Raw genomic sequence first — 11,034 nt, 5'->3', positions numbered from 1 at the left:
TATATTAGGTAGGGACACGAACATTCGTAAACAAGAATAACACATGCAAACACAGTCACCACTACTACTAGGTTAATCTGTACATTTTGTATATACAAAGATCGTGCTTGTGAAAAGATCAATGAAATAAGTGAATGAGAGACAAAAACGAGTAGAAAAAACGTCCAAATATTAGAAAATGCACTTGGAAGGACAAGCCGTCGATTTAAGGCGATACGAGACGAAACCGACACGGTACGAAGAATTGTAACGTTCCGTTGTCAACTTTAGGGATGGACAGAGGTCAGAAAGGGGGACTGCCATAGAAGAGGAATTAAACGACATCCTGTGCAGAAATAGAAGAAAATGAATGTAATGGAGACAGAAATTGGCGCAACAGTTGCAGCGCACTGTAAAATGAAAGGCAATCCTACAGGCTCTCTCTTTCGCCCGCTTATGTATTGATTAGTGTTGCCGTTTCTGTTGCAAGCAAATGATATACATGATAAAACATATGCTTTTGTTTGTTCAGAGCTTCTCTTCTGGAAGGAAACAGAAAGAAGATCAATACACAATAATGCAATTGAACGCAGTCTGCGTTGTGCGCGCATGTGCGTTAGGCGAATGCAAATGGAGAAACTGAGACGAGACGAAGCTCACGGGATCGACATATATACATACTATATCATAAAAATATAATGTTTGTTTAAAGGAAGGATTCTCTTTATCCCGTTATCAATTGAGCATCACGATTCGCGCTAGATGTTCTTGCGACTTGTATCTATGCGCTGATAATAATAATAACAACTAATGCATGAATGTTGGCTCGATAGGATATACTGAGCGAAACACAGGATGAACTAGTATTGTTACCCCTTTTCCCCAGGATAAAACAAACAGGCAGAGTAAAAACGTCGCCTGCGCACAGAAGCACGCCTGTAATATAAGAACATATATAAGGAAAACATGAAAACAAAGGACCTCTAATTCCATGTTGGTTGCAAAATTCTGTAGGATAATAAGAATAATTTCGTCTATTTTTAAACGCGGTGTGAAGATATCACAGGTTTGGAAAGGAAAAAAGAGAAAAATAAAACGTAACTTTTGTAAAGTTGACAACGTAGCGTTTTCGTCGGAATTATCTGTAATTAACAACTTACTAGTTGTAAATTAGGTATGGGATGTAGTCGACATTGTGTAGAACTTGTATGTCTCAAAAATGAGAAACCTCTCAACTAACAACATGAGTATGACTGCCAAATCAACTACAGCGTTTTAACATAAATGTTCCATGTTGCACAGTCTGATTTTTCCGCATCATAATTTTAAGTCAGCGGTTTTGGTACTATTCCTGGCACCGTCTACAGAATGTCACAGTCCTATAGGTTGCCGCCATTTTATATGGATCTCTGTTGATATAAAAGACACTATCACCATTCTAAATCCAAATTTCAGTGGACTTCTAGCAAAAAAAACATTCATTTCATTTAGCATATCGTATAGCAGCCACTAGGCTAACACAGAAGTAACTGTGTATTTGTCTTATGTCTGTAAGGCTCTTTAAAATGAAAAGCTCGTAAATGTTTACCTAATAATCATTATAATGAAATGAAGATATACACTTGCTTGCTTAGTGTTTGGAAGCTCTCGTCCAGCTGGTACATTAGATCATTTATTTCCTATAAATTGTTTCGCAACTACACAGTGAGGCGCTTTCTTTGCGTTTCCTGCCTATACAGGTTTGTGCGACCCATTCCTTCTTCAATATTTCTGCATTTATTCAGTATTACTACATATTACTGATCTAATCCAGTCGATTTGCCTGCGGCTGGGGCATCCGTTCTTTTGTCAGGTCGAGGTTGAGATCGTAAAATGAGTACTCATTATGCTTGGAGTATTCCGGCACAAGGTACTCTTCACCAGCGGCCTTGTTGAGTCCGGCTGCGGCTGTTATAGAGCTGGAGCGCTCAGAAGCCTTTGACGCAGCTCTTGGAGAGGCTACCGTCTGTGGTGCGGACGAAGGTGACGATTGATTAGCAGGCTGTAATTTGAATGAAATCTAGCTTTTACAATTTCGTGTACTAGATAGTAAAGGTAATCTTAAAGTACTATGTACCAAGCAAATTCATCCGTGAATTTTTTGACTTTGCTTTTGAACAATTTACCACTCACTGATATCCATTTGCAGGTAATCCCAGGTCTTACTAGTATCGACAAAAGATCCTGCTAGTAATTGAATCTAGCGGAGTTTTTGATACGTGTTTGCATGAAAAAATATACGTCAGACTTAAAAAGGATATTTTTTTAAATAATTAAGCATAAAAATAAACGTGCACCCTTCTATGATTAAATTAAATAGAAAATGTATTCTATAGCTCTATCCTTGAATACGTACGGTCCGACCCTTCAATGTTCTTCTTGAAGACCAAAAATCTATATATATATAATATAGAAAATGTTACGGCAATGATGTATAAATATGGTAATACACACCGATTTTATTTGTTTGTTTCTCATGTATGAAATAAGCTTTTTAGCAATGTTTTCATTTGAACCGTTGAAGTCCCTATATTGACCTTTTTTTTTTGTAAACTGAAGAAATAAGACGTCATATGCGCAGTAAAGAACTCAGCGTTATGATCTGCTGATAAGTATAATAAGAGAAATAATAATTACTATTACATGGATTTGAAGTATTATCAGGCCCTTTTATATATATTCAGAAAAACAAACGTTAATTTCTGCCTGGCGAGCACAACGAAATGCGTGATGATATCAGACTCAGCATTTGTTACTTTAATCCATTAAGTTGCCGAAAAAGTACTGACCGTTCGTAAAACGAAATCAAAGATATTTAATTTAGAATAACATTATTAAACCTTATGTGTACCTTTTTTTTTGATAACACTATGATCCCATCGCTATAGAAATTTTGTGCTGTTGCCGGGGCAAAAACTGTGAGAAGTCATTTTTGTATTCCTCTATTGACGAACGAAATTTAACTCTTCTGAGAAATCTCTGCAGAAACTGAAATATATAGGTCTGATGGTGCAAAAGTCGGGCTATAACACAGGCGCATTTAAATTTTCCGTCTGTTTTTTTTTATCAATTTTGGCCTAGTAGTTGATACTATATATAGTCTGGCATTCATGGGAATGGAAGACGACGCTTCTTACGTTTATTAGCACCGGTCGATTACTTTCCCTGGTTTGTTAGAATCTTCGTAGTTGTTCACAGTAGAGATTCGAATCAATCTCTGCCAAACGCCTGCAACTCATAATGGATTTTCCAATTCGACCAAACGCATAGCATCACCTTTTTCCTTGGCGTCAGTCTGAGCTTTGCCGCAGACTGTAGAGCAAATTTTTTTTTTGCTTATTATTGTATGTTATAGTACGTTTTATATCAACTAAGCTTGCTCATTTTCGTTTCATTTCCTTGGAGTTTCAAAGATAGAAATACGATAGAGTATTTTTTTATGTTGATTTGTTCGGCACCCAAACGTTTTGAATTCTTTTTTTGTTGATTGAATAAAGGTACTTCGACAACATCAGCGTATGTACCACTGTCAAATCTCAGCTTTCAGATGACACCGACGGCAATTCGACTCATCATGAGATATTTGTAGCTTCAATTCTATCTAGCTAGTGAAACAGTTAATATTTTTTTACAACTCAATATAATGATGATAATTATGTTTGCATGCTTAACACACGTGTACTCCTGTACCACTTGTTAGTATCCGATTTTATTTTCTGACTTTGCGTTTCCTACAATATATGAGTATTTCCGGGGGAGGGAAAAGGTTCCCCGAAACATGAAGGTTCGTACAGTGTACAATAATGCAAGCCACATTATTGCTTAAAATCTTGATGATATTGCAGTAATATTTGACAAAACAGGCGTAAACGACTCTTCGCTACAATCAACAGTAATTCTCCATTGTTTATTGTATCAGCCTTATTCACGTACCTGGTTGGTGGTTTGCGAAATTTCAGCGAAGTTCTTAATCTTTTTAGGAGGCTGATCGGACAACTGCCTCTTGGCGAGTATAATTGCAATTAGTCTTCTCGAACCCATAGCTCTGTGTTTTTCAACAATCTACTAATATTAAAGGGTTGTCTACTGATTAGCAATGGCCGTCCTTTACAAGTTTGTTTACTGATTAGAAATCCATGTTCCGACATTTAACGTGAAATCAACGGAGGTTTGCAGACGCAGTGATATCAGGGTATCAAGCAAATAAGGCCAGCCCGCTCGCCCGCTGGTGCTCGCAGAAATGAAGGAAGGTCGTATGTAGCTATGAATTCGAATCAGAGGTTTCGTCTTAAAACAGTTACGTTAGGAATATATTATTCTTAGTCGCTGCTACCAGATAAATGCAATGCTCTACAAACTAATGGATCTTACAGTTGTTGCAAATAACTGCTACGTTAGACGGAACCGATCTTTGCAAACAATATTACGTGTCGCCATTGTTACCATCTTTGTTTTTATGACTACATGTCTCTATTTAGTTGCAGCAGATTATGCCGGCATATGTGCATTGGAAAGTCTTCATATTATGATTACACCATATTGATGTTACTGATATTCAGTAAACCTGATCATATAGTACAGTTTAAAAAAAATGGTTAAAGGTCTATCATCTTGAAGTTAGTTCCAAAAGCACATTGATGCATCTGTCCATAAATTTGGGCGTCTGCTATTGTTTATTTGAAAAACAGAACAGTACTAATATTTAGAACATTTAGTTGGCTTGAGTCTGTTAAAGGCGATCATCGCCTTCTTTTCCTGCGGCGCCGTTTTTGTCTAATGTTGTGTATTATAAATACCGATTTGTTCAACGGATTACCGTAAAACGATTTGTGAATTATTATTTGCGTATAAAATTCTTGAAATACCTTTGATCTCACTTATAAGGTGATTACTGTACTGAATAATTTTACTAGTTTTATATCATGCACCATTATTGAGTTTTCCCGAACAAGGTAGTTTGTATTCTACTTTCGTTCGTCGGGTAGCACCTCGAAAAAAATGGGTAAAGCGGAGGCTGGAACACCAAAGGCGATCGCCAACGCAATCAAGTCGAAAGGGCTTCAGAAGCTACGATGGTACTGCCAAATGTGTCAGAAACAGTGTCGAGATGAGGTCAGTAGTGGTCTTATTTATTACTTGAATTATTTATAACAGTACTCGTGTTTTTTGACATTTACACAATTCTTTGCTAGCATCTGCGTGCACCGCTTCAGCAGACATGCATATTAGAAGGGCAATGATATATGACGGGAGTATCTCTGAAGAAAAGACCTCAGCCATATATAGTTATTCCTTAGAATAGAGACAATAGAGTAAAAACAATTTCAATATTAGGATAACTGACATTTTTTCGAACTCACTGACACACTCAATTTTGCGACAATATTGTTCATAAATTTCAGAACGGGTTCAAGTGTCACACGATGTCTGAGTCCCATCAAAGGCAGCTGCTGTTATTCGCGGAAAATCCAGAGCAGTATCTCGACTCATTCTCTGAGTAAGAACCGACGAAGATCGATGTTTATCTCGCCTTTTATTCTAGTGTAGAAGCCTTCATACCATACAAATGGGTCTAAGACCTATATAAAATCAGCGTTTGTGCGTGAATAGGCTATATTGCGGCGTTATCATTGACTGAAACCATTTTTATTTATCTACTGATGTTTATTGGATAGAGAATTTAAGGAGGGATACCTGGATATACTTCGCCGCCAATATGGAGGAAAACGTGTACATGCTAACCAAGTATATCAGGAGTATATTCGCTTCAAGGAGCATATACACATGAATTCGACAAGATGGCTAACATTGACAGAGTTCATAAAATGGCTTGGAAGGGAAGGTTGGTGCTACGTCTTGACTGGCATACAAATATGCAATCATATAGTTTATACAACTATTTTTTAAAATTGGGGTTTGTATATGGTCCATTAAAGTGCATCTATAAGTTGTCTTGTAGGATGAAAATTTGTTACCTCTTGGTGTTGTGTTCGTCTTATATGCTCTCTTGCTCAGGTTAGAAGGGGCTTTCATGGCATACTAATATGTGTGCTTTTCTAAGTGTTCCCATAAGGGTTATGAATTTACTTAGTTCCGCATTTTTGGAGTGCAACCATGAGAATCTTCGTCTAATGGTGCAAGCTGGGATATTTTTATTCCAGGAATCTGCACAGTTGATGAGACTGAGAAGGGTTGGTTTGTTGCCTACATTGATCGAACATCGGAAGCGATTTTGGCTGAGGAACGACGTTCGAAAAAGGCCAAACTCGAAAAGGACGATGAAAAAAGAGCTCAGAAATTCCTTCAACAACAGCTGGAGAGACTGAAAGAGAAAGAGGTAGACTGTGGTCTTTCTAAAGAGGTTTCCGCCGACAGCAAGGTGTTGAAGCGGGAAAAGGAAGACGAGAAAGTTACTTTATCATTTTCTGCAACCGCATCAGCGAAAGAAAGCAATTTAACGTAAGTGTTCAATTGAAAGGACATCAGGCTTAGCACATCGTATTTGGTCGTGCTTTGGACTTCTTCTATCAACTGGCCCAAACCTGAACGCGACTGGTTCAATTGCGAGATAAATGTTAAATTAGGGCAAGGTTTACATTGACTATTTTGAGCAGATTTATTAAACAGAGCCGTTTTAATTAATTTCGTTTTTCTACAGCAAGCATTTACCGAAATTCAACCCCCTAGTGAAGCTTTCGTCAAAGTCCTTGAAACCCAATTTAACGGACAAACCATCTTCGTCATCATCCTCCTCAAAACGATCAGCTCTTGACGAAATCATGATGGAAGAAGCGCGCAAGAGGTCTGCAAAGAAAGATTATTGGCTCACAACTGGTATCATTGTCAAAGTGCTGACAAAAAGCATCGGTGAGAAGTATTATAAACAAAAAGGCGTTGTCACGGTAGGTGGTATTCAGACTTATTGGCCGTTTATATACTAATCCTATCTTTGTGGTTTTGCTTCTTGTAAAGCAAGTGACTCCCGTTCAACATGTTAGATAAATTTAAATAATAACAGCGATTCCCTAGCTTCCCATTCTATGGAAATAGATAATTTATTATGTTTTTTTTTCTTGAAAAATCTAGTTTATCTTAAGATATTGACTTCAGATACCCTATAAAGCCAATATTATCTGTCGAATTAGAGTGATCTTACCTTGATTTGCCGAAACACAATCGTGTAGGTTTTTAAAAAGTGTAAACAACTATGGTAAGTTCGTATTATATCTGGATGCTAATGTTATATGGATTATCATAATTCTTTTTCTAGGAGGTGGTAGACCGGTATGGGGCGGTTGTTAAATTGCTAGACAGCGGAGTATCTCTGAAGTTGGACCAGGTACATTGTGAGACTGTAATACCGGCCATTGGCAGAAAAGTCAAAATTGTGAATGGGGCTTATAGAGGACAAGAAGCCACCTTGCAGAGCATTAATGTGGATAAATTTTGCGCAACGTTGAAATTAAAAACTGGAGTCATTGCTGAAGACGTGGACTACGAGAACTTCTCGAAACTTCACTCATCGTAGCCTAAAATGTAGTTTATGCATGTAAAAAAACTTGAAGTGATCTGTAAATATACTGTACTTGTAAAGTTTTTTTGGAATTTTCACTGAAGTTTATGCTCCATTGTATACACCGAGTCGCTTACAGTGTTATCTTTTAACTTTTTACATAATGTTCTTTATTCTAGATCTGTGCAATAGCAACATTCTGATGAGGTTTGAGAGTTATTCTTTACAGCAACGGGTTCTTTGTTAGGCGCTTGTTGGCTATCAGTCTCACTATGTGGATCTAAAAAAATTGGTGCGAACTAATTTTAAACTTGTCATATTTAACAAGGGTGTTTGCTTTGAACCTGTCGCAACGACTCTAAGTTTTTTTTTAACCCTGCTTGAAATTAGGGCTAATATATGTCACAATCTAGAAGACATACGTATTTAAAACCTTGATGTATTAGTTCAGATCCATGATCTCAGAGCTTCCCAGCATTCAAATTGCTTTATAGTTCGCAAGCGTGACTCTTTCAATAGCATACTTTAAGTACCTGAGCTTCGGAGTTACTGGAATTCTCAAGCCAAAAACAGTATTGCGGAGCAAGTTCCTCAAGCTTGTAGTTGTTTTTTTTATTTCGATACCCAGTATAGAGAGTAACATAATTCACTGTAGAGCAATTAAGGTTTACATTTTAGTACCCGAGATAGCAATTGGCTAAGGCGTTTTGGAGTCTTAAAACGTCTTTGCTATAGTCAACCCGTGATTAAACTTCAACGTAATCTACATAGATTTTAAACGATACACCTTAAAGAGAAACACTTAGCTGAAAAATTCTGTGTAGAAAAACACGGGAAAGATTTAGAAAAGGCAGCTGGACACGAGCTAACATCTATCTGGTTGCGAAACACTCTTTTGATCAAAGAATATCCTGTCTTGCAGAAAAAAAACTTCAGCTTACTTTGTTATCTTCACTCTGGGGCCGTTTTGTGATAGCATGTATTTGAGCTTACGGTGCGTGACAGAAACAACTTAGATAGTAATCAGAGCATTTATTTTTGTGAATGTTATGTGCTTCGCCATATGGGGCTTCCAAAAATAAAAAAATTACGTGTTGGGCATCCAAAAGATAGAAACTGGAAGAAAACCTGGGCCTATAGGCGAACCACTTGTGTGTAGTCGTCGACTTAGAATTGGTGTTTTCGTATGTTATCGTGTATATAACCGAGTAAAGAAGCAATAAAAACGGGCAGTGGTAAGGGCCCATTAGTTCTTGCTATAATTGTTTCTTGTGGATTTTCTAGAATTTCTTTCGCGTAACATTCCATTTTCTTGACCACTATAGCAGTTCGGGGATGGCCGTGTGTAATATCTTAGGGCCGAACTGCAGTTTTATGTAAGTATGTTAGGCAATGTACCCACGTGCAGTGGCGTAGTTTTAGACAAAATTGCGCGACCAAGATAGTCGCCTTTTCTTTACCTTCATTTGCTTATTTGGTCTTTTGATAAGCGTATTTTGTTTAGTTCAATCTGGTGTTTTACGTGATGACAAAAGCGTCTCGGCAAAAAATAAAGTTGAAAGGCATCCTCTATTTAGAAATCTGACTTGCAAAATATATTTGTAATAAATATAGGTGGATGATTCAGCATACTTTGAGGCGTGCTTTCTGTGTTTTCTGTCGCCAAGAAGATGACATAGATGGTCACTACGTCATCGTCAAACAATGTCATAGTGATCTGTGCAATGCATAATTCGATCCTATACATTAAGCCGTTACAGGCAAATGCGGCTGGCTTTTGAATAAGTTGAAATTGAATAGGTTTTGAACTACGCGCCGTGGCCCAACGGAATTTGTCTGGTAAATACTCCAGCTCCCTTTAGAAACTTGTGAGTGAAAACCTTTTGAGTTTATTCGAAGGAAAATAGACCTAGCAGGAAAGCATCTTTTCGTCTCGGAAATCAATGCTCAGTGGTTAAGTTTTTATTTTTGCCACAGTGCAGGAAATTCATCGAAAATTGGTAAGAAAAAAGGCTATGAACAACAGCAGAGTACTCAAATGGTGAAATTTTTCAAGAACAAAGGTTAAAATGTTGAAGTCTAGCACGGAGGCAACTAAACGTTGGAAGCCAAAAGACAGGAACGCATTGTCGTAAACGAGGAGGTTCCATTACGACAGCAAAACTTGGGAGTCTAACAGTTCTGTCAGTCTAAACTAGAATTTCATATGTAGCGTACTACAGAATTATAATTCAAATCCTAAACATGGGGAGACTGAATAAAAATGGGTTCCCTGTAAATTGATTCCAGGCCAGTTGAAAATGGGTGCGGTGTATTTTACGCGCCATTTGCAGAACTAATCAACAAAGTACCCACTTGAAGCATATGACAGCCATAGATGATAATGATTTAATTTCTACTGCGAGCTAGAATGGATCAGGCAAAAAAATATACGTCGCTCTGGAGAGAAATCGAGTTCGGGCAGTGTTGAGTCGGTTCGTGTGCAAGGTAATAGTGGTACTTTCAATAGACATCTGTGGCATCTGGCGCTACGATATCTTGCCGAGAATGAAACAATGAATGCAGCCCGCTATCCCGAGTTCCTCAAAGACCATTGTCAAGACAATCGAAAGCGTACAGCCTGGTTACTAGATGATAATGCTGGACTTTATCGCCACGCCCCAATAATTTTAGAATTGAACAAAAAAATATCAAATTTTAGTTTCGACTTGGTCATTCTCCTGATTCAAGTTCGTACAATCACCAGGTTTTTGAAATTACCGTAAAAAAGTTACCATGTAGGTAAACTGGTAAGCAAACATATTCCATTACTGGTTTATGTAAACGATAATAATAGATGTATAGATGTCCAGAAACTTTCCGAGCGCATACGGAACGAGTGTATAAAAAAGTGTTTCTAACTCATACTAAAAAACTCGTCATCTTAGCCCAGCTAATTGAAGATTAACTTCAAAGACCGTCGGATCCGTTTGTTTATCCGTTTCTATGCAAGTAAAGGGACGAGCATGCAATAGGATGTGAAATCTAAAAACAGATTATGCGTAGACACGGAATTGTCGAAATAATCCGTTTTAGAATATTCTGAGGTAAGTTTTTGAGTATAATCGATTGGCATTGTCTATGCTTTTATAAAGAAAAAAGTAATTTGTATTTTGATCAGACGGTTGCTTTGAAAATAATAGTGAGTAATATTTAACAGTATTGGAATTACGAGGACTGTAAGATATATAGGTAGTATTGAATGAATTCATTTTTAAGGCATATTCAAGTTGTTTCTGTTAGCTTACTGTTACTTTAACAATCTCATAACAATCGGAGGAATTCTCAAAATAGTAGTCAATCTCACATGGCTGGAAGGACAATACATGTATGAATGTGCGACTCTGTTGGCCACCCACTCGATAACAAAAATCAGTTTTGTTGAAATTCTACTATATGTATACGATTATGCCTATATGATGTAAGCGATACAAAACCGCTACCAAACTGAAAACTTACTAAAC

The 11,034-nt window shown here is 37.4% G+C and overlaps 2 protein-coding genes across 3 annotated transcripts; one reads left to right on the top strand and one right to left on the bottom strand.

Moving 5' to 3' along the window:
• Positions 1–1,605: 1,605 nt before the first annotated feature.
• Positions 1,606–4,200, bottom strand: NdufV3 (NADH:ubiquinone oxidoreductase subunit V3). Of its 2 annotated transcripts, none has more exons than XM_022842638.2 (2): positions 3,952–4,200; positions 1,606–1,984 (listed from the first exon to the last, which is right to left on the bottom strand). In XM_022842638.2, the coding sequence occupies exons 1-2, from the start codon at positions 4,057–4,059 to the stop codon at positions 1,784–1,786; spliced, it is 309 nt and encodes a 102-aa protein (XP_022698373.1). In that variant the 5' UTR covers positions 4,060–4,200; the 3' UTR covers positions 1,606–1,783. The 2 variants fall into 2 exon arrangements, with proteins under 2 accessions (XP_022698373.1, XP_022698372.1); XM_022842637.2 differs by having other exon boundaries at positions 1,606–2,020; positions 3,952–4,196.
• A 137-nt stretch (positions 4,201–4,337) lies between these two features.
• kin17 (kin17 DNA and RNA binding protein) lies at positions 4,338–8,793 on the top strand. Its single transcript, XM_022842636.2, has 6 exons — positions 4,338–5,130; positions 5,421–5,515; positions 5,694–5,860; positions 6,180–6,477; positions 6,677–6,920; positions 7,289–8,793. Exons 1-6 carry the CDS (start codon positions 5,017–5,019, stop codon positions 7,544–7,546), a joined length of 1,176 nt encoding a protein of 391 aa, XP_022698371.1. The 5' UTR covers positions 4,338–5,016; the 3' UTR covers positions 7,547–8,793.
• The last annotated feature ends 2,241 nt before the right edge of the window (positions 8,794–11,034 follow it).

Source organism: Varroa jacobsoni, unplaced genomic scaffold (assembly GCF_002532875.2).
Source record: "Varroa jacobsoni isolate VJ856 unplaced genomic scaffold, vjacob_1.0 scaffold_1003, whole genome shotgun sequence".
In the NCBI taxonomy this organism is placed as follows: domain Eukaryota; kingdom Metazoa; phylum Arthropoda; class Arachnida; order Mesostigmata; family Varroidae; genus Varroa; species Varroa jacobsoni.
The sequence above is the reverse complement of the archived record's forward strand: the minus strand, read 5'-3'. Positions and strand labels throughout refer to the sequence as shown.

Bases quoted from the DNA above. Each gene is read 5' to 3' on its own strand.
- NdufV3 (XM_022842637.2), bottom strand. From the start codon at position 4,059: ATGGGTTCGAGAAGACTAATTGCAATTATACTCGCCAAGAGGCAGTTG. The intron at 2,021-3,951 runs GTACGTGAATAA...TTCAAATTACAG, and splicing joins TTTCGCAAACCACCAACCAG to CCTGCTAATCAATCGTCACC.
- kin17 (XM_022842636.2), top strand. From the start codon at position 5,017: ATGGGTAAAGCGGAGGCTGGAACACCAAAGGCGATCGCCAACGCAATC. The intron at 5,131-5,420 runs GTCAGTAGTGGT...CATAAATTTCAG, and splicing joins AGAAACAGTGTCGAGATGAG to AACGGGTTCAAGTGTCACAC. The intron at 5,516-5,693 runs GTAAGAACCGAC...TTTATTGGATAG, and splicing joins TATCTCGACTCATTCTCTGA to AGAATTTAAGGAGGGATACC.